Genomic DNA, 19,973 nt, shown 5'->3' with positions numbered 1-19,973 from the left:
CCTGGGCATTATTGATGGAAAGATTGATGGAGGCAAAACCCTTAAATGAAGGGCCTATCATCTGGCTACGGAATGTCTCATCCCAACATTGCAGTCATAAAGTATTGGGGAAAGGTAGATGAAATAAAGAACATTCCCTCTAATCCATCTATATCCTTCCCTCTGACAAACTTCCTGACAGAGACTGTTGTTGAGCACTCTATGGAAGACACCTTCTACCTAAACGGTGAAATGCTTGCCATTGGAGAAAGAATGAACCGTGTTGTGAAGATATTCAGAGACAAATCGGGTGACAGAAGACCGATCTGCATCAAATCGTTTAACAACTTTGCCCATTCGTGCGGGCTTGCATCTTCGGCGTCTGGGTTTGCTGCATTGACATTGGCTCTGAACGACTTCTACAGTCTTGAGATGCAAAAAGAAGAGCTATGCACGATTGCAAGAATTGGTTCGGGAAGCGCTGGAAGAAGTATATCCCCAGAAATTTGCCTGTTCAATGGCGTTGCCGTCGAAAGGCTACCTCCCTGGCCCGAAATAAGGATTCTCTCCATTATCTTGTCGGAAGATTGTAAGAAAGTAGGGAGTACAAAAGGAATGATAAGAACAGCAGACACAAGTAATTTTTATCGAGACAGGCTGCCCAGGATGGAAGAAAGGGCAAACGCAATGGCCCAATACATCTCTCAGAAGGATTTCAGTGCGTTTGCTTACCTCACAATGAGGGAGTCCAACGAACTCCATGGCATCCTCATGGAGACGTATCCTCCAATCAGATATATAAGAGATGACGGATTCCAAATCATTGAGATGTGCCATGAGTTCAACAGGGACGGCATGAGGGTTGCATACACCTTCGATGCAGGCCCAAATCCATTTCTAATAACCCTGCAGGAACATCTTGATGAAGTAAAGAACTTCTTCAGGTCCTACAAGCTGATTCCTTGCAACTACTGAAACACCTTTAGCCTTAGAGGTAGCTTTAGAATTCCAATGAAAATCCAAATCCGTGGGTACATCCAGATCTACTGACCTCGGCATTGACATTGAAAGTCAGTCCTTCAGTCAGCTTTTCTCCAAGATAAAAGCCTAAAGACATGTCGCTGTTCACACTCGCCTTTACCTGGGTCTTTGATGTCGACAGCCTACATCCTATGGCAGCACTCGGAGGACTGACTCTCGGCGCCTGTACTTCTGCCCCGATGTCAAAGAATTTCCCAATTCTATGATAATAGTTGAGACTCAATGCAGTAAACTGTTGAAGCCCTAGAGAAAAGATTCCGCCTTTGTGCTCATATCTTCCACACACCGAAATCCCAAGCTCGGAATCGGCTCCGATGATCTCGGCGCCAAGGCTCAGAGACCCAAACTGCTGGAGCACATTCGCAACATACACCATCCCTGTGCTTTTTACAGCAGGGCTTATCAGCTTCAGCCCAACGCTGTTGATTCTATTCTTCATCTCTACCTCAATCTGGCTGAACACTTCCTTCCTACCTGTAATTATTGTATGGACCCTAGTGGCAAGGTTTCCAGACATATTCATGGCCCTGACCCCAACGCTGTTTTCATGGTCCGTGCTGATCTGCACCAGGGAATTCCCTAAGCTCAGAGTCCCAAACATCTGGCTGACATGCATATTCCTGTCGAGAATATCAACCCTCGACACCTGGAGGAATGGAGAAATCGTCTTCGATATTTCCGTTCTCACGCCGCTGCATACTTGTGGTGTGATTATTTCACTTGCCTCGGCATTATAGGTGTCAAATGTGGATGTTATTTCTCTCTTGGAACAAGACCTTCTGATATCCCTAAGGATGTTCGAGATCCATCGCATCCCATGGTAAAATTTTCATAATTAAATTCAAGCCCACTCTGCATTCAAAGGTGGAGGCGATAAGGTTTATTTCTAGATTCCATACTTCTTTCGGCAGTACTCCTCAACCTTAAGGTAGAACTCATTGCTATTGGAAAACTCCTTGAGATCGCTCAGAAGCATCTTCTTTATCTCAGGATGGTTATTGTCTTCTCCCTTGATCTTCTCCTCCAGGAAACCTATAACTTCAAGGTAGCTAAACCCAGCGCTTGCTAATGCCTTTCCAAGCTTCTTTCCCTTGGTCATTTTGGAGCACAGAATGTCCCCAACTATGTTACAGTCCATCGCAGGCCCAGAAGCCTTAACAGTTCCTAGAAATTCTACTGCTGAATCAAAGTCTCCGCTCATCCCCTCTTCCCATAGCTCCCTTATAACGGCCTTGTCTGTGTAGCTGGATATCCCAATAATCTTAAGAGCTAGCTCGGGATACTTGTATGCATAGTCGTTAAATAGCTCGTCTGCAGACAAGAGGTTGTTGCTTATCGTGGGGTCAATCCTGCCTCTTTTCAAAACATCGACTTGTATTTCTGCAAGTTCTAGCCGAAGCTTCACCTCGTTGAAGAGTGATGTGTTGACCGACACACTCAATGCTGTTCTCAGAAGATCGATCTTTGTTTCCAAAGGAACAGGCTTGTTGTCAGCCAACTCCAACAGGGACTGTGTTCCTTTAATCTTATCGTTTCTGTAGACACAGTACTTCCAGTGAAGTTCAAATATCCTAGGGTCACTCGATGACATAGCCTTTTCCTTCAGGAACTTTTCAAGAAATGGCACAGATATCTTGACTATGTCATTCAGAACCATGGCACCTGGCTTGTCGCAGCAACTGCACTCCTTTCCAAACTCATTCTCCTTCAGAATATCAAGCAGGGCCTCAAACAATGCATACAAGAAATCCTCTCTTGGATCCTCCAGCGCAAGACCTAATGCACCAGCACACCTGATACTCTTCTTCAGAATCTCAACGCCGTACTCAAAGTCGAAGTTAAAGTTCTCTCTGATAAGTGTTGTACTTCCATAGTAGAATCCAAACTCGTTGTACTTTGCAATGAGACTCTCATTATACTGGACATTCTTAAGGTTGTTCAAGGACTCAAACAGCACCTCCCTCGAAGGCCTTTTGTTCAACATCTCGAGTCCTCTCTGGTAGTAAACCTCCTCCATGGGGAGAAACAAAGGACATCGGGCACTAAGCGTCTTTATAAGAGGCTCAACACTCTGGTTCACCTTGAACATCTCCAGAATCGACTTAAGAGTCCTCTTTTTGAACTCCTCACTGTCCTCAAGAAGAACATATTCTAACGATCTTCCCTCCAGATTGACAGAATATTCATATAGCACGTTCATGTAGAAGCACGTCTGCAGAAACTCATCTATAAAGTCATATCCCTCCTTCAGATGCCTGGCCTTGACCTTTCCCCTCATGTTCTTCATCTTGCTCTGGATCCTCTCAAGATATATGTTCTTCTCTCCATTCAGAATATCCTCAAATGGAATCCCTAGGACGGGCTTTATCAATCTGTATAGGTACAGAAATAACGCAGAAGCCTGAGAATCATCGTTCTTCAAGCAAAGATACTCCAATCTCCCCACATCCTCATTGCTTGCAAGAAGCTCGTAGTATATTACCAGCATTTCTCTTTCTCCATAGCTCTTGTACATACTGAAAATCTCCTCAGACCTGCAGTTCAAAAGGAACTTTTCGATGGTCTGGATCTCGTATATAAAGATCCTCCTATTCCCTAAGAGGAAAATGGTCCTGCCGTCAATTCCAATCAGCTCTATGTCGCTTTTCATAACAATCACCTCATAGCTTTCAGAACTCTTCAGCTTGTCGAAGTTGCAGACCTGGTCTTCGTTCAACGATACCACCGTCACAATACTTCCATCATACCGGCCATTCCGTGCCATGCACAGCCTTCTATTCGATGTATGCACCTTCATCTCCTTGATCTCCGTCATGTCCCCAATGTTTGGCGATCTCTTTGTCATTACAAGCCTGGAGTCCTCGTAGAAGTCCCTCGAGCCATCTCTCTGAATTAGGTAGAAAAACACAGAATCTTCCTTCTCATCAACCACCTGTACATCAACATATTCTCTACACAGAACAACTTCCTTCACCTTGTACATCCCACCCTCGATGTTGTATATCGTGGCATTTCTATCAAGGCAAACCATAAATCTTCTTCCCGAGCTCAAGGCTTTAACCATCGACTTCTTCCGTTTCAGAACAGACGGAACCAGGCTCGACAGAATCGACGAGCTTGGATCATAAACGTGCATAATCTTGAATGACCACGAGTCAACACTCTTGTATACAACCTGGTACACCCTTCCATTCTCGCATCCTATAAATACATCCCCATTCGAGGCCTCCGCACATCTCACGCAACTTGGCGAAGATGTCACAAAGTCTGTGTTAACCAAACAAAAGGTGTCCTTCTCAATCCCATAGATCATCACCTGCTTCTCAGTTGCAATAAATAGGCAGTGAGATATCCTCTCGTTGAAAATCCCTGCCTTAGGGACAAACACTATCACTTCCAATACCTCAGACGAAAATGTTCCTATCTCCTCCTCCTCGTTACTCTCGTACCTCCAGATCACAAGATTCTTGCCATTCGAAAACCACAGTGCATTCATGACAGGTAACATTCCACATCTCTTGTACTCGATCTTTGGGATGCTTATTTCCCTCCTTTTCACCATCATCTTCTGAACCGCATATGTCTGGTCAGATCCGGTATATATATCTCTGATGGAGGGGAGCTTGCGTTCCTCATACCTTCTTGCCTCGATAAGGCTTGGATGCTTCGTCTCCATTTTTAAGGGCTTTCTGCCCCAAAGTAAAATTAAAGGACCATCGGACCATAATGCTACACCTGGTGTCTCCTCATAATTTTTTCTATCCTGTCCTTCATTCTAGCCATAAGCTCATTCTATGCCCTGCAGCACCAGCCTTATAGTAAGGGATACTGGCCTCCCTAATCTCAAACCCAATAGATCTGTATAGACTGATTGCCTCGGCATTGGACGCTCTCACATGAAGATCCACCTCGCATCTTCCTCCCTGCGACTCAATTCTTATAGCGTCTATGGAGAGATTGATAAGCCTTCTACCGATTCCACACCTCCTGAAGGGCCCGTCAACACAGATCGAGTAGATGTGCCCTTTCATCTTGTCTTTCGAGAAGACAGCTTCAGAGTACCCTATGATTTGCCCATCGAGCTCTGCAACAAAGGAAGTCGTGTACGACATAGATAGAGAATTCAGGAACGTGCAAAGTAGGAAGTTTTCGGTAGAGTTCCTAAAGTTTATTTTCTGGACCTGCAGCAAGTCTCCAAATCTCATGCCTCTGAATACAACACACGCCGCTTCCTCTTTACAATCCATACCCCTGAATGTCGACGATACATACAGCTCCCACACGAGGTAAAAATTCTCTGTGAACCCTTCTTCGATGAACAACCAAGTTTTAATCATCGGTCTTGACCAGGACAGGGACAGCCTGTCTGAAATCACACCAGACAACTCCCTGTTCAGAGACAATCTATGCATTGTTCAACTAAAGACTTCCCAGCAGGCCGGGCTTCTCCTCAGGAAGCTTGAGGGCCTCCCCCATGTCCGGGCGCATTCCTTGAAAGAGTTCTACAGCATAATAAGTGCAGAAGACAGGGAGTATGTTCCATTGAAAAAGCTAGAGCCCAAGGAGTTTGTTGACTTCCAGTTTTCTGGGCGAGAACAGTTTGCAGTACTCAATGATGGTGTCCTTTCCTTATTCGAGCAGAAAACAAAGGAGTTTGAAGAAATGCGTGGGTTTAATGATGTCAGTAAGTGCGCTGTTAGCAATGATGGGATGTTTGTATGCTTTTTCGTGGGAAGCATCATTGAAATCAGGGTCGGGAGGAGTCTCGAGATATTCAGCAAGGTCAAACTCAATGATGAGGTTACAGATGTATTGTTCAGCCCCGACAATAAGTTTATTGTAGCCTTTACAAAGAAAGAAACCAGTGTATGGGACATATTCAAGAACGAATGTATTGTCAAGCTACAGGGGGTCAGAGGAGATGTTGTATTCGACGAGGGATGTGCATGTTTCTTGGGCCAACGCAAATCCTTCTCACTTTCATTGGGCAGGGAAGTTGAGTTTGATCAAAAGCTCGCCGAAATGAAGTGTATCAGGCACCACAACCACCAAAGAGTGGAGTTTGGCGGAGACAAGATACAGAAGATCATATATAGTAAGGGAGAGTATAAGCTTTCGAAGACACATGCAAATATCGAAGACATCAAATTCTACTTTTCTGAAAACAGATGCTTTGCACTTATGACAAAGAACATACAGAAAAAGAGCGTTCAGTTCGTCGAATCCTATGGAGCAGATGGTATAACCCTCACACAGCTCGGAGGATGTGCAGAGCAGATCGAGGTTTCCGATAAGATGTTTGCCGTTGTGGATTCGAAACAAACGCTTCTATTATATAGCAGAGACAAGTTTAGCTTTAACATGGTAAAGCAGATCAAAAAAGAAGACGATCTTCTCATTGCACTCTACGACGATGTATGCTGTGTCCATGACTCTGATACAGGGAACATAGAGTTTTACGACAACGGAGAGCTAAGAAGTGCTTACTCCCACCCATCATGCACATCTATCTCGTGGTCACACAGTGGACTCTATGTAGCCTCTGCTTCCATTGGGGACTGCTCGAGTGGACTGGTTCAGATGTTCAATAAAAACGGAAGGCTTCTCTGGAAAAAGGTATTCAACAGGCTTTCTTTATTTATGTGGAGGCCTTTCATGCACATCCCAGAGGAAGATAAGATAAAGGCCATAGAGCAGTTTGAGGGGTCCATTGCCGACGATCTGAGCGGCGAGGAGGAATGTACGGCAGACGTTGGCGAACTTCTCTCTAAATGGAAAAGCTATCTTATTTCTAGAAAGCAGAGGGTTCTATCATTGAAATAAATTATGTCACTTATCCTCATCTGATCTAAGCCCATCATAGTAGGCATTGACTCTGTCTTTAGGATACACGGTCGATCCAATTGTATATCTAAATAAGTCTGTACACGGAATCCACTCCCCATCGGATATGATTCCTTTTGAATATCTTTGACTGAAGTGTGTAAGAAGTAGAATCTTGGATCTAGACACCCTGAAGACCTCGAGTGCACCATCTATCGTTGAGTGCCCTGTTTGCATAGCCCTCTCTTGCTGGTCAAGGGCAAATGTGGCCTCATGTATCATAACATCTGAGTTGAGAGACATCATCCCAAAAAGTACGGAAGGCTTTGCATCTCCAGAGTATGTTATAACTATGTCTCCATCCTTCATTCTAATTCCACAGGAGTCGGAGCAGTGGTCTACCCCACAAATACCTATCTCAAATCCAATGTCAAACTTGAGAAGATAGTTCTCCACATCAATTGTGCGCAAGGGAGCCTTCTTAGATATCTGGAATGTATCCCCAAACCTCCTTTCCATCACCTTTGCATAATTTGTTTCTATGTACTCATAGTTTCGAGTACCAAAGCTCTCAATAAACGGCCTTATGGCGGCAGGAGCAAAGATCTTTATTTTATGGCCTATCTTTTTCAGCACGGACGCAATTCCTAGCACGTGGTCTGCATGGGAATGTGATACAAAAATCGCCTTGAGCTTTTTCAGAACATCAAGCTCTCCATAGGCTCTATGTATTTGGAACAAGGTATCTTCTCCGCAATCAAACATAATGGCTGCGTCCGACGACTCATAGAGTATTGCCGACACATTCCTGTATTTCGATGGGATGGCACATCCTGTTCCAAGGAACAATATGCTTTTTTCCTTGTGCTCTCTGGCGCATGGGATGTGCTTTCTCTGGCCTTGATGGGAGTGGGAGAAGCACTTTGCAGCTTTGGTATATGTAAGGACTCCACAGCTATGAATACTTTCTATGGACTCGAGAGAACTGGCAGGACTTCCACCGGGGAGTGGCAGTAGGAAATCCTTGTGTATTGAGCTCAGCTCTAGCTGGATATCATATAGGGATGTATATTCGACAAAGCAGTTGTCTTCCAAATAAAAGAAGTAGCCGTTAACGGCAGAGGAGAGATACTGTGCGGCGTCTTTCTGAAAACAAAAGAAGTACCTCGGTGCCCTTTCCACCATTCTTTCCAGAAGCCTTTCAAAATTTCCAGAAGAATACACAATAGCAATAGTCCCAACATCTATATCATCTTCCATATATTCTGCTCCATCATATACCTTCCCATTGTACTCTACACTTTCTCTTCTTGTGAGTTTTGAGTACAGATGCTTTGGGATGTCTTTGGGAACTTTTTCCACAAGAAATCTTCCTCGGATTGGCTTGATATCCAAAACAAAAGAAAGCTCTTTTCTTTCTCTAGTTGCAAGGGCATTCTCAATCGTCTCTACCCTGATGGAATTGTCCACATAGTCTCTCATGTAACTGATTCTCAAATTCATTGGATCTGCAAACCTTTTTCCTGAAGCTATCATCTCCTGTACGTCTGAGCTGCATACGATATCCAGAGCTTCCTTCTTCACATCTCTCAGCGTCAAGTACATTCCCATGAGAGGAGGAACGGATTCCTCTGACGAAACAAAGATCGTCGAGATCCTGCTGATACTGACATTGGACTCTATACAGTATCTCTGAAATCCTTCGAAAAGATTGAATAGATATCTTTTATTGTCTACTGTTAGCACCAATGACTTGCCACTTCGTGTGGCCAGATACTTAAATTCTATCATGTTTTGTCCCGGGCGTGTAGAGGGTGATCTTTTATCTAGATGCAGCCTCTATTTCGCTCTCTGCAGATGCTGTAGCGTTTCGGAACAGTGTTATTTACCAAACAAACACAATCATCACAGTTGCACAACATGAATCCCGGAAGGTTCTCGGCACTTGGAGCCTACTTGATTTGCACGATTGCCGGTACGCCCGTAAGCCAAGAACTCATTGTTGGCACAGAAGTGGACATGCCCTCAGAGGCTGCAGTTATGGACCTTGAAAAAGTTGTGCTGAAGCTGGACAGGTTGATATGGAAACTCCTAAAAGTAGGAAAAAGTAGGTCGGAAAGCAGGAAGAATGAAATGGAGGCACATGCTGGGAGAATGTTTGGAGTTCCTATTAAGACAGAAAAGCAGTGGAAGAAGCTTGCTGAGAAGATCAGGAGGAAGGAGAGGGAGAGAGACATGAAGCACTGGAAACAGCATTTGATACACAATGGAACATGGCATCAATATTAAACCTTAGAATTTTATTTTAGTCCTGTCGATCCAAATCCAAGGCTTCCTCTCTCTGTGGAATCTAAAGACTCTACAAAGCTCACCTCACAGCTCAGCACGGGAACAAATACAAGCTGGGCTATACGGCAGGACTCTTCGTACACAAACTCCTCCTTTCCATTGTTGATGAGAGTAATCTCAAGCTCCTTGCCCTCTCCAGGACGCACACATGTTTCTGCCACCTCTATCCAGTTCTTCAGAGCAAGCCCTGACCTTCCAAACACTAGCCCGACAATTGACTTGGGAATGTCCCATACCAATCCTGTTCGTATGGACCTTCTCTCTCCAGGAGGGATCACCCCAGACTCTACCGAATGTAGATCGTATCCAGCTGCACCCTCAGATTGTCTCCTCGGGATTCTGGCATTTGGATGTACTTTGCGGACTCTTATTTCTTCAACCGTCATGGAGGGTAACTGTTATTTAGTATTCATCTTTACCCTGAAATCCATGAATGAAAAGACGGGTGCCAAGAAGTCAAGAAGGATGACCAACGGACAGCTGCGGCATGAAGAGAAAATAGCAAGAGTCCCAATCGAAAACATGTTCTACAAGGATCTTCCCCCTGCATTTGTGTCGATAGTAGGACCCTCTAGGAGTGGAAAAACCACGCTTATGAGGTCTATTGTGAAGTACTTTACCCACCAGCTGATAGATACACCTAGAGGCCCGGTGACGCTGTCTTCATCGAAGGAAAAGAGAATTACTCTGTTTGAATCAAGAGCTGACATCCACCAGTTTGTCGATATCTCGAAAGTGTCTGACTTGGTCATTCTCACGATCAATGCAGCATCTGGGCTGGAGATGGAGACATTTGAGTTTCTCACACTGCTGATATCGCACGGGCTCTCCAAGATTCTATGTGTTGTGACCAATGCTGATGGCTGTAAAGATCAGAAGCATCTAAAGTCGATAAAGAAGAGGATATGGGAGGAGATATGCCCTGGAATCAAGTTCTTCTATGTTGGGGAGGTTGAGGCAGGAAGATACAGAGATGCGGACTTTTCCAAGCTTTGTAGATCGATTGGAGTTATGAAGTACAGGCCCATTGAGTGGAAGTGCATGCATCCACACGTTGTTGTAGATAGGGTTGATGAGGTATTTGTTTATGGATATGTAAGGGGAGGACTGATGAGAAAAGACACGGAGGTCCATATTCCTGGGATTGGGGACAACAGAATAGTTGAGATTGAGGCAGTGATAGATCCTGTTCCCAGCCATGGGGAAAGCAAGCTCTCACAAAGATCAAAGATCTTGTACTCGCCGATGTCTGAGATTAACGAACACAAGAAAGAAGAGGTTGAGGAGGAGAATGGAGTAGAGATTGAGATTGAAGAGGACATGGAGGTGAAGATTTTCCGGGGTGGAAAGAGCATCGAAGAGAGGACTGATTGTTGCGTATCTGAAGGTGACACAAACGAGGAAGGCTCTGAAGAGGAGGAAGAGGAGGAGATTGAAGAGAAGGACGAATCAAGCCTTGACTTTGAGGACTTAAAGAAGATGACGTCTGACAGATTCCAAAGGGAAGCAGTCACCGAGGAAGACCTTATCGAGAAATTCAACAGAAGATACGAAGAAAAGGAAAAGGAAAACAGTAACATCCTACTCAGAGAAAAAAGAAGGTTGGAAGAAGAGATGAAAAGAAATGAGGAGATGATGGTTCCGGGAGTCATTATTCCAGGAAAGTATGTCAAGATTAGATTGAATAGTCATATTCCCCGGAATGTTGATTTCAACAACGTCATTATTCTCGGAAGCTTTCTTGTAGCAGAAAAGGAAATGAATATCATTCAAGGGAAGGTTAAGAGATACAAATGGTACAGGAAGATTCTAAAGACAAACGAGCCGGCCATATTTTCTGTTGGGTGGAGAAGATTCCAGAGTGTTCCAATATTCAGCATGAAGGACGCAACTAGAAACCGAGTTATAAAATACACGCCTGAGTCTATGCACTGCAATATTTCCTTCTATGGGCCTGTTGTGCCTGCAGGAACCGGGTTTTCTGTGTACAGCGAGAAAGGGGATTTTAGGGTTCTAGGGCTAGGGACAATAACAGATGTCAACGGAGACCCGAATCTAGTGAAGAAGCTGAAGCTGATAGGATATCCCAAGGAGATCAGGCAGAACACGGTATTTGTCCAGGACATGTTTACTTCCGACCTTGAGGTGCTGAAGTTTCAAGGAGCATCGCTTAAGGCTGTAAGTGGTCTCAGAGGACAAGTTAAGATGCCTCATGGGAAGAATGGGGTGTACAGGGCCACCTTTGAAGGGAACATGCTGATGAGCGACATAATAACGTTGAGATGCTTTGTTCCTGTCGATGTATACAAAATCTTCGTTCCTGTGAACAACTTGGTAGGTGAATGGAGAGGGCTTCGAAGGCTGCATGAGATAAGAGAGGCCCTAGGAATTGCTCATAACTATGGACAGGAGGACTCTTCTCCTGGTGAGGAAGAGGAGTGCGATGCCGTTGAGGAAGACTATGGTCTTCCACAGGAGATTGAGAAAGAGCTCCCTTTCGACCGGAGGAGGATTTCTATTGTTAGCGAGAAGATCGAGCTACCAATTCCGCCCGATTTGAGGGAGAAGCATAAGATGATGAACAGCATTATGGAAGAGAGAGTGAAAAAGGACCGGGAAGAGGAAGAGAATAGACAGAGGCTCCGGAGGATGAAAGAAGACGAGATACGAAGAAAGGAAAAGGAGAGAGAGAAGAGAGTCAAAAAGACCATACATGATAATCACAAAGATATGATGAAGAAGAGACGCAAGAAAAGGTGATTCTTTATTTTTACCTATTAAAACAACTTGGTGAATAACCTGCGGCCTAAGTTCTATGAGTCTTGTGACCATTAATATGATCATCCAGCTTCTTCTCGAATGCCTTCAGCTTTTCTATCAAAAGGTCCTGATCCTCCAAGTCCTTATCAAGGTATTCATGTATTTTTGAAATGGCACTATTATCTACTTCCTCGCTGGAGGAGTCGATAGACCCGTTTTCTATTGAGTCCAGGGAGCCCAAGCCGTCGAGCTCTATGGTTGGGATTTCATCGAGCTCTGGAATGTCGAGAGTGATGGAGTCTTTATCCATTAGGCAAGGAGTATTTTTTTGGAACAAGTTAAGGGGTGCAGAAGCCGGATGTCTTTGCTGATGGTAAACGACAGGCTGACACTTGGAGATAAGTTCAAGGGGACGGTGAGGTATATTGGAAGGATAAAATCGAAGGACGGGAAGTGGATAGGGCTGGAGCTCGATGAGCCTGTGGGGGCTAATAATGGAAGTGTGAATGGAGTAAGGTATTTCCACTGCAAGGACAAACATGGAATATTTATACGGTACGAGAAGATAAGAGAGGGCCTTGTGTGTGAGCCTAGGGAGATGGGTGACGGCGGCAAGGCCTCTCAGCAGGCTCATCTCTATGAAATGAAGATAAAAAAGCTAGAAGAAACAATTGAAGCCCTAAGGAGTGCTGAGAAAGGGGAGATAGTTGAGCTTAGGAGGGAAAATGAAGAGATAAAGAGGATTGTTCTTTTGCTCCAGGAAAAGATAAATTCTAAAAGGGCTGATAGAGACGGAAAGGCCTATTCTGAACTGAAGGAGCTTGCAGAAGGAAGCAGAAGACATATATCTGACATAATAGGGCTTGTTTCTGAGATGAGCGAGGCTTTGAGCCGAAGCGGGCTGGCGAGAAAAAAGGCCATTCAGGAATGCGAGAGACATAGAGTTATGTTCTTAGTAAACAGAATAATAGACGGTGTTCTGGACGACGACGCAGAGGCTGTTGAGCGCTTCAAGGGGGAGTTTGAGAGTATAATGAAGAAGCATGGGATAAATGTTGAATAGTTGACATGTGAATTAAAACAGAGTGTTCTATATGTTGTAGTATACATGACGAATCTTGCTGCTTCAAGAACCCATTCTGCCTGTACGAGAGTACGTGAAGACAGTGTTCGCTGGTGTTAGCAAGCATCATTGGTTTAGTGGTATAATAGCCGGTTGCCATCTGGCTGACCCGGGTTCGATTCTCGGATGATGCATTTTACATTTTGTGCACACGAATGCTTTTTATAACTCAATTTAATAATGGCATCCACTACCCAAAGGCCATCAGCTCCCTTTTCCTACCTCTCAAGCGAACCGCCTCTAGCTTACTTAATACATCAGTGCTTCCCTTGGCCATGTACCCTTTATAGAAACTTTCGAGGAGCTTGGTGTCGTGTCTGCACCCAACTGCTTTTTCAAAGACATACAGATCAACAGCCTTGTCCTCATCCTTTCGGGAGATGTAAGACAGCCCGAAGTCTATCACATGTATTTTATCCTTAAATATAAAGTTTGATGTTGTTAGGTCTCCATGGATCACGTCTACAAGATGAAGCCTTGACACTAGGACTCCCAAGTCATAGAAGAGAGTTTTCTGATCGCTGCAGTCATCAATCTTCTCCTTTAGGGGTGTCCCGTCTATCTTTTCCATCACAATGGTGTCGCCGTACACATCTCTTAGCCTTGGCGCCGGTATTCCAGCTGCTTCCAACTTCTTAAGGATCTTTGCCTCCCTCTTCGTTCTACTGCTTATTATCTTTGTGTCCAGCGCCTCAATCCTATAGGTCTTTCTTATACGTTTCTTTGAAACTGTCTCTCCGCTGTCCCAAATAATCGATTCTGCACCCTGGAAGAGAAACCCCATTCGAAGGGATCCAAATGTAAACTATCTATCAAGCACTCATGCACTCCTCCAAGCCTTCCGCTCCAGGAATTCGCATCACAAAGCTTCTGGCAGATCTCTCAACAACCTCAAGCATATTCTCTATCTCACACTCCTTTCCCACCTTCTCTAGAAGAACTATCTCTTTAGGAGACTTCATCACAATAACGCAATTCCAGTCTCCCTCCTTTTGCTCATCCTCTGAGGGATCAGTAATAATTACACTTCCGATCGAACAGTAGGAAAAACACTGAGGAACATAATTCACTCTCACACCGAGTGCCTCCAAAACAGAATTCACCCCTTTAACAGCAAGACCATAGATGTTTCCGTCGCTTGACAAAACTCTCAGGTCTATGTGAATGAATACAACCTCTTCATTCAGCTTGACACACAGGCTTTCCAAATCAATGCTCTTCTGCTTGATATATACCTTGTGCAGGAAGTTTAGTAATCTTTCGTATCTCTTCCCTCCAGTAGACGCACTGAAGCTTATTATTCCTTCATGGGGCCTGTCAATGTATGGCTTCGACGTGCTTTTCTGGAATGTTGCCAACAGCTGGGATGCTCCCATCCTAACGAGGCAAGAATTTGATATCCTCTCAACCCCGAATTCTCTCAGTTCCTCGATCTTTCTGTTGTCAAACCTTTCCTTAATCCCTGCCAAATTTTTCACTATCATCAAGGGGACTCTTCTTTGCCCACCTGAAGGCGTTTTGCAGGCCGAGTTTGTTTCATAACACAAAGCCACAGAAACCGGTAAACAATATGTTCTTGTTTGTGCTGCTTGCCTCTGTGTCTTGTATGGCAGAAGAAATAGACATGGTGTTTACAACCTTGGATAACAAGGTCCTTCCCATAGAAAGCATCCCTTCATCTTCTAATCTTGCTGTGACCTTCGAGGCTTTTGGAAGGGAGTTTAGACTTGCATTGAATGATTCATCTCTTAAAGTCAATGGTGTGCTTATGAGGCAGAACCTTTGCGACTTCTCCGTTACATGCCTTTATGAAGAGGAGTGCTATGGATCGATGTCCTTCTGCAATTCCATTTATGGATCATTTGTGTCCTCCGGAGTTATGTATCAGATCAAATCAACTGAAGACGGAAAAGTTGAGATTGAGGAGTTGAGGCGGGTTTCTGCAGGTACACAGGAGCATGTCTCCAAGAAGCATGCCGAGACAGAAAAGAAAAGAGTCATCAAGATCTTCTTGATTAATGATTACGACAGGGTTCAAGAGATAGGCCCAGATATCAACCTTGACACTATAGAGATATTCAAGAATGCAAAGGATATATTCGAAGGAAACAAATGGAATATCCGCGGAATTGAGTTATCCTTGAATGGCATCCTCAATGTTGTGGACAGGCCCTTGATCCAAGAGCCCTTTAGTAGATTACAAGAGCTGGAGATGATAAAAAATAGAGGCTTCAATCCAGAATATATAGAAAAGGCCGACAGTATCAGAATGCTAAATGCTTTCAGCCGAACTTTCGGGTCTGCTCCGATGGACACAAATGTTGGGGAGTTTCTGAAGAAGTCAAACCTGATCCTTCTTCTCCAGACGTCCAGTATAAAGGTGAATGGATTGACATTTGTTGGGGGAGTAAGCTCTGCCACAAAAAGGTTCGGCGTTATCAGGATTTCCGAACTAGATTCGTATTTCTATAAAGGAAAGGTGATGGCACATGAAATAGCACATGGATTAGGTGCTGAGCATGAGGCAGATGGGGAGTGCTTGATGAGAGAGGAGGAAAGCCCATTAGAGAAAGAAGAGCATGTTTCTCTTGGGCATAAGGCCATAGAGGCAATAGAAAGCTTTATCCTGAGAAATGAGTCGAAGTTTAGAGATATGGACACGTGTGGGAACGGTGTGATGGGAGAGGGAAAGGAATGTGATTCGGGCCTTCCAAATGGCTCTATTTGCTGCACCAAGCAATGCAAGTTAAGGCCCTGGGCACGGTGTGATGATAGAAATGGAAGATGCTGCAGAGATTGTGGCCTACTTCCAAAAAATACAATGTGTAAGGAGAAATCCTCAAATGTTCACAAGATGGATTGCGAGAAGGGAAGTTATTGTGATGGTGAATCTCCCGAGTGTAGAATCAGATATGCCAAAGATGGGTCGAGGCCTATTCCAGAGGGTGTCTGCAAGAGAGGGGTGCTACAAACAGAAGCTTTGATGTGCGAGAGGGTTGGCAAGTTTTTCAGTGAAAAGTGCCCGTCTAAGGATGGAAACCTCTGGTGTCTTGACCAATACGACGTATGCTCGCCTGTCTTCACTTCGCTTTCCCTTCCCATAAAGCTTCCAGTCCTGAAAAGTCAGAAGGCTGTGCCTTTAACCGTCATTGAGAGTAGGCCTATGCTCTTACTAATAGTTATGTCAATTTGTTTATTGGTTGCTTCGAAATTCATTGTTCCAAGAAGATGAAGATCTGAAGGTGTATTGTTCTATTGAAGTAGCCCGTCAGATTCAATTCCAAGATACCCGATAACCTTCATTGCGTTTTCTTCAAAATCATTCCACTCCTTAGCAAACTTCTCATTCAAGACATGTATGTCGTTGGGTTCCAGCATGTGGGACTTATACCTTAGCACATTAAATAAGATTCTTTGGACAATGTCCATGGATGTAAGTACATGAGGTGTGACAAGGCATATAACCTTCTGAACATCTTCTTTGCTCATACTTCTTACCCAGTCCTCATCTAAGAGTTTCTCTAGCATTTCTGATCCATCAGAATTGTTGGAATCCCTTTCTTCGAAGTTATTCTGCAATCCCTTTAAGAGTAGAAGCTCGGAATAAAGATTTCCCCTCTTATGCCTCCATCCTGCCTCTTCTGCACTGCTCCTCTTCCTAAACTCGGAGAGATTCAGCACGGCTTCCTTGGGTTCTGCGGACGACTGGAAATTGCTCTTGTTCGAAAATAGAATAAGATCATTGTCTCTAGACACAGCCAGAAGAAAATCAAGATTAGGAGAAAACCTGATAAACTTTGCTTCACTATCTAATACAAGCATGTCGAGGAGCGTCGTGGTTAGAATGTCATAGATAAAAACGTTTTGGTTGCTCAGGATAGCTATCCATTTCGAATCGCTTGACACACAATAGTCTACTATCTTATCTGACGACTTAAATACTCTCGAGACTCCATCATCGTAAAACAGGATCTGGGTGGATGTGCAAATGACAGTGAAGTTCTCGATCAGCCTGATAGACACTATTCCTTCCACCTCATATCTGCCAATCTCGCTCCCTTTTGTAGTATACACACGTATCCCCGAACTCGTAGCTGCAACTATTTTCGTGAAGTCCATTGCAAGATCAACCAGCTCCTCACCTACAGAAAACTTGCCATGCACAAGCTTTGATTTTAGATTCATTAAAATGATCTTGTCCTTGCCGAAGCAGCAGAAATCCTTATACACAGCCAAACAGTTGATATCCTTATTTAGAATAAATTTTGAGTTCTTCTCTAGGAAGTTAAGAGCATGGAGGCTTCTTTTTCCGAAACACACTATGCTCTTGTTCACATCCATCATTTCGATATCTCCTTTGAACTTGAACATGAAGTTCTGCTCGTCCCTATACACATTCATATTGAACACACACCTTGGGCCAAATACAAGCACGTTTCTCTCATCCATAAACTCTATCCCTATTATCTCATTGTTATATGTTCTCCTTCTCTTGATTACCTCAAGATTGTAATCCTTTACCTCGTAGATGGATAAGGAATCCTTTGTAGATGCTACAAGAGACCCGTCGTCTAAGAACTTCCCGCTTAGGATCCCTCCCATAGGGCAGTCTTCCTCTTTGCCACCCCCGTCAGGCATGTTTTCCATCGCTATCATCTTCTTCTTCGAGTTCAGGTCAAATATAAACATCCCTTCCCTGGTTATTGCCATGAGGCGGCTTCCTCCAAAGCTAAGCTCTTTAACTGCATTTTGGAGCTTGAATGAAAACAGCACTCTGTCTGTTCTTAGATTGAATATGTGTATGGTACCATTCTCTAGCCCTATCCCGACAACATCGACTACAGGGCTTTGCTCAATTGCCGTTATCGCAGCCTCAAATGGCTTGTATGCATATACCTCCTTTCTGGAGGACACGTTGTACAGTACCATTTTTCCTCCCTTGAGAACTTTAACAACCTTGTTGATATATGTATGGGGGTGGAATAGTCTTTCAATCTCGTCATGCTCAATCTTATACATCTCGTTCAAATCCTCTGTGACAAACAGCTCGTTCTGCGTCAGAATAAGAACGATCTCTCCAAACCCAAGTATCTGTCTGATTATTGCTTCCATACTCTCTTCGGACACCCTGACCCTCTTGTTGGACTGAACAGAGCCCGAAGGCAGTGTAAAGCATCGGACCACTCCTCCCCGGGTGGTGACATACACATCTCTGTACGAACCAACATACACAACATCTCCTCTCTGGTATGTGCAATGAATTCTGCCAAAGGTAGGCCCGCAGAAGAGAAGATTCATCTTTTTTACATCATATATCATATAGCTTGTGCGCGTCGTGGACGTCACAAAAACACTGTTGTTGGCTTCCCTGACCATTAATGGAAAGCTTGAGGCCATCTGGTTGGCAACTCTATATCTCTTAAAGAGATCTGACTCGTTAGTCTTCATCACAAAGGGCAAATTTTTGGTACTGGAAATCAGGGCCCATATGGATAGAAGCGATGGCGGATACATCCAGAGTTCTCCAAAAAGAGAGTTTCTAGGAGTCAAGACACTAAGGGCACTCACAATCAAGCAGATCAACAACTGCGAGTTTGACGAGCCGTCCTCGACGCATCTTGTAGACTCTGCAGAGGTTACAAACATTCAGATCATTGGCTGGGTTGTTTCATCAAGGATATCGGCAACAGGGTCAATGTTCGTTTTGGAGGATGGAACAGGAAGCACAGATTGCACATTCTGGCCAAGCAATTCTTACGAGGAAGAGCAATGCAAAGTCCTTGAGGAAAGAAATCTTCTCAGAATCAGTGGGTCTCTCAGAACATTTAACGGCAAGAGAAGCGTGTCTGTATCTCATCTGTCTCAGGTAGAAGACTCGAACCTTATTACCTATCATTTTCTGAACTGCATCTACCAGCATTTATTCTACACTAGACAGCTTCAAAGAGAAGAAGTAAGGGGGGATGGTGCAAGACTCGATAGAGTTCAGGAGGATATATTGGAGTGTTACAGGAAGAACCAGGACGAAAACGGGCTCCACATCAACGTAGTCATCAAAATGCTTTCATCTAAGTATCCTGAAAACGAAATCAGAGAAAATATCGATCTTCTCCTGAGAGACTGTCACCTGTACAGTGTAGATGGGCTGGAATACAAGACAACTGTTTAAAGAGGTAAACCGTTTAATAAATGCGTTTCGTTACAAGAGGCCTGCAATGGAATCGATTCTTACCTTTCATCTTGCACCCCGCTTAGGTCAAGCCCTTTTACATGCGTGTTAGTTATTCTGATTCTCCTTCTGCTCCTCCTGTCTTTCTTAATCTTTATTGTGGGCCTTTTCTTGACATTTTCGACCTTCTCTATCTTCAGCCCTGCAGTGTTGAGCTCTCTTATTAGATCGTGATATGTAGATATTCTAACCTGGCTCCATAGGCTTTTTATCTGCGGATCAACAGGCTTCTCATGCATGTCATTCCAAAACACCACTTCAGATCCGTCTATATCGTTGAGCACAATTATCTCTCCATTCCTCCTCAACTCTTCCACAAAAGGTGCAATGTTAACTGGAGAGTCCATGAGCTTGCTCATTTCCAGTCCCTCTTCCCCATTTATTTCTCTCATCACTTTTCTCAAGTCCTCCACACCTCTTATGGAATACAAAGGCTTGAACATCAAAGTACTGTGTGTTGCAACAATCCTCGGATTTTTCTTGATAGACTGGAGGAGCATATAGTTATTGTGGAGATCGATTCTTGTCTTGTCTTTGATTTCCTCGAAAGTCAGCGGCCTATCATACTGCTTTAGAAGGCTGATTACGGAATGTATATAGGTGTTTGTATGTCTTGGGATTCCTCTGTCTATTGAGTCTATGTGATCATGGGCCATATCTGGGATAGAA

General features: G+C 44.0%; 18 protein-coding genes and 1 non-coding gene across 19 annotated transcripts; 8 read left to right on the top strand and 11 right to left on the bottom strand.

Annotated features, from left to right (window-relative positions):
- Positions 1–45: 45 nt before the first annotated feature.
- On the top strand, positions 46–954 carry EHEL_060440 (mevalonate pyrophosphate decarboxylase; the record flags this gene model as incomplete). The annotated part of the gene is made up of 1 exon (XM_003887349.1): positions 46–954. One exon carries the CDS (start codon positions 46–48, stop codon positions 952–954), a length of 909 nt encoding a protein of 302 aa, XP_003887398.1.
- Positions 955–979: 25 nt separating this feature from the next.
- EHEL_060430 (Tom40-like porin) lies at positions 980–1,834 on the bottom strand (the record flags this gene model as incomplete). Its single annotated transcript, XM_003887348.1, has 1 exon — positions 980–1,834. One exon carries the CDS (start codon positions 1,832–1,834, stop codon positions 980–982), a length of 855 nt encoding a protein of 284 aa, XP_003887397.1.
- Positions 1,835–1,906: 72 nt separating this feature from the next.
- EHEL_060420 (nuclear pore complex subunit Nup170) lies at positions 1,907–4,696 on the bottom strand (the record flags this gene model as incomplete). Its single annotated transcript, XM_003887347.1, has 1 exon — positions 1,907–4,696. One exon carries the CDS (start codon positions 4,694–4,696, stop codon positions 1,907–1,909), a length of 2,790 nt encoding a protein of 929 aa, XP_003887396.1.
- Positions 4,697–4,790: 94 nt separating this feature from the next.
- Positions 4,791–5,267, bottom strand: EHEL_060410 (N-acetyltransferase; the record flags this gene model as incomplete). The annotated part of the gene is made up of 1 exon (XM_003887346.1): positions 4,791–5,267. One exon carries the CDS (start codon positions 5,265–5,267, stop codon positions 4,791–4,793), a length of 477 nt encoding a protein of 158 aa, XP_003887395.1.
- Positions 5,268–5,334: 67 nt separating this feature from the next.
- Positions 5,335–6,843, top strand: EHEL_060400 (uncharacterized protein; the record flags this gene model as incomplete). Its single annotated transcript, XM_003887345.1, has 1 exon — positions 5,335–6,843. One exon carries the CDS (start codon positions 5,335–5,337, stop codon positions 6,841–6,843), a length of 1,509 nt encoding a protein of 502 aa, XP_003887394.1.
- Positions 6,844–6,849: 6 nt separating this feature from the next.
- Positions 6,850–8,634, bottom strand: EHEL_060390 (ribonuclease Z-like protein; the record flags this gene model as incomplete). Its single annotated transcript, XM_003887344.1, has 1 exon — positions 6,850–8,634. The coding sequence occupies one exon, from the start codon at positions 8,632–8,634 to the stop codon at positions 6,850–6,852; it is 1,785 nt and encodes a 594-aa protein (XP_003887393.1).
- Positions 8,635–8,763: 129 nt separating this feature from the next.
- Positions 8,764–9,132, top strand: EHEL_060375 (uncharacterized protein; the record flags this gene model as incomplete). Its single annotated transcript, XM_059743513.1, has 1 exon — positions 8,764–9,132. The coding sequence occupies one exon, from the start codon at positions 8,764–8,766 to the stop codon at positions 9,130–9,132; it is 369 nt and encodes a 122-aa protein (XP_059599496.1).
- Positions 8,796–9,080, bottom strand: EHEL_060380 (uncharacterized protein; the record flags this gene model as incomplete). The annotated part of the gene is made up of 1 exon (XM_003887343.1): positions 8,796–9,080. One exon carries the CDS (start codon positions 9,078–9,080, stop codon positions 8,796–8,798), a length of 285 nt encoding a protein of 94 aa, XP_003887392.1.
- An 11-nt stretch (positions 9,133–9,143) lies between the features above and the next one.
- On the bottom strand, positions 9,144–9,578 carry EHEL_060370 (dUTPase; the record flags this gene model as incomplete). The annotated part of the gene is made up of 1 exon (XM_003887342.1): positions 9,144–9,578. The coding sequence occupies one exon, from the start codon at positions 9,576–9,578 to the stop codon at positions 9,144–9,146; it is 435 nt and encodes a 144-aa protein (XP_003887391.1).
- A 43-nt stretch (positions 9,579–9,621) lies between these two features.
- Positions 9,622–11,952, top strand: EHEL_060360 (40S ribosome biogenesis GTP-binding protein; the record flags this gene model as incomplete). Its single annotated transcript, XM_003887341.1, has 1 exon — positions 9,622–11,952. One exon carries the CDS (start codon positions 9,622–9,624, stop codon positions 11,950–11,952), a length of 2,331 nt encoding a protein of 776 aa, XP_003887390.1.
- A 46-nt stretch (positions 11,953–11,998) lies between these two features.
- Positions 11,999–12,262, bottom strand: EHEL_060355 (uncharacterized protein; the record flags this gene model as incomplete). The annotated part of the gene is made up of 1 exon (XM_059743512.1): positions 11,999–12,262. One exon carries the CDS (start codon positions 12,260–12,262, stop codon positions 11,999–12,001), a length of 264 nt encoding a protein of 87 aa, XP_059599495.1.
- A 48-nt stretch (positions 12,263–12,310) lies between these two features.
- On the top strand, positions 12,311–13,015 carry EHEL_060350 (dynactin complex subunit; the record flags this gene model as incomplete). The annotated part of the gene is made up of 1 exon (XM_003887340.1): positions 12,311–13,015. One exon carries the CDS (start codon positions 12,311–12,313, stop codon positions 13,013–13,015), a length of 705 nt encoding a protein of 234 aa, XP_003887389.1.
- A 123-nt stretch (positions 13,016–13,138) lies between these two features.
- On the top strand, positions 13,139–13,209 carry EHEL_060340. The gene has a single exon. It is a non-coding gene; the product is annotated as a tRNA-Gly (tRNA).
- A 56-nt stretch (positions 13,210–13,265) lies between these two features.
- On the bottom strand, positions 13,266–13,859 carry EHEL_060330 (Mn2+-dependent serine/threonine protein kinase; the record flags this gene model as incomplete). Its single annotated transcript, XM_003887339.1, has 1 exon — positions 13,266–13,859. One exon carries the CDS (start codon positions 13,857–13,859, stop codon positions 13,266–13,268), a length of 594 nt encoding a protein of 197 aa, XP_003887388.1.
- Positions 13,860–13,887: 28 nt separating this feature from the next.
- EHEL_060320 (RNase PH-like exoribonuclease) lies at positions 13,888–14,559 on the bottom strand (the record flags this gene model as incomplete). Its single annotated transcript, XM_003887338.1, has 1 exon — positions 13,888–14,559. One exon carries the CDS (start codon positions 14,557–14,559, stop codon positions 13,888–13,890), a length of 672 nt encoding a protein of 223 aa, XP_003887387.1.
- An 86-nt stretch (positions 14,560–14,645) lies between these two features.
- On the top strand, positions 14,646–16,307 carry EHEL_060310 (uncharacterized protein; the record flags this gene model as incomplete). Its single annotated transcript, XM_003887337.1, has 1 exon — positions 14,646–16,307. The coding sequence occupies one exon, from the start codon at positions 14,646–14,648 to the stop codon at positions 16,305–16,307; it is 1,662 nt and encodes a 553-aa protein (XP_003887386.1).
- Positions 16,308–16,327: 20 nt separating this feature from the next.
- EHEL_060300 (uncharacterized protein) lies at positions 16,328–18,523 on the bottom strand (the record flags this gene model as incomplete). Its single annotated transcript, XM_003887336.1, has 1 exon — positions 16,328–18,523. One exon carries the CDS (start codon positions 18,521–18,523, stop codon positions 16,328–16,330), a length of 2,196 nt encoding a protein of 731 aa, XP_003887385.1.
- Positions 18,524–18,563: 40 nt separating this feature from the next.
- Positions 18,564–19,244, top strand: EHEL_060290 (single-stranded DNA-binding replication protein A medium subunit; the record flags this gene model as incomplete). The annotated part of the gene is made up of 1 exon (XM_003887335.1): positions 18,564–19,244. The coding sequence occupies one exon, from the start codon at positions 18,564–18,566 to the stop codon at positions 19,242–19,244; it is 681 nt and encodes a 226-aa protein (XP_003887384.1).
- A 59-nt stretch (positions 19,245–19,303) lies between these two features.
- Positions 19,304–19,960, bottom strand: EHEL_060280 (transcription initiation factor IIE subunit beta; the record flags this gene model as incomplete). The annotated part of the gene is made up of 1 exon (XM_003887334.1): positions 19,304–19,960. One exon carries the CDS (start codon positions 19,958–19,960, stop codon positions 19,304–19,306), a length of 657 nt encoding a protein of 218 aa, XP_003887383.1.
- Positions 19,961–19,973: the final 13 nt, after the last annotated feature.

Source organism: Encephalitozoon hellem, chromosome VI, assembly GCF_000277815.2.
Source record: "Encephalitozoon hellem ATCC 50504 chromosome VI, complete sequence".
Lineage (NCBI taxonomy): Eukaryota > Fungi > Microsporidia > Unikaryonidae > Encephalitozoon > Encephalitozoon hellem.
The sequence above is the reverse complement of the archived record's forward strand: the minus strand, read 5'-3'. Positions and strand labels throughout refer to the sequence as shown.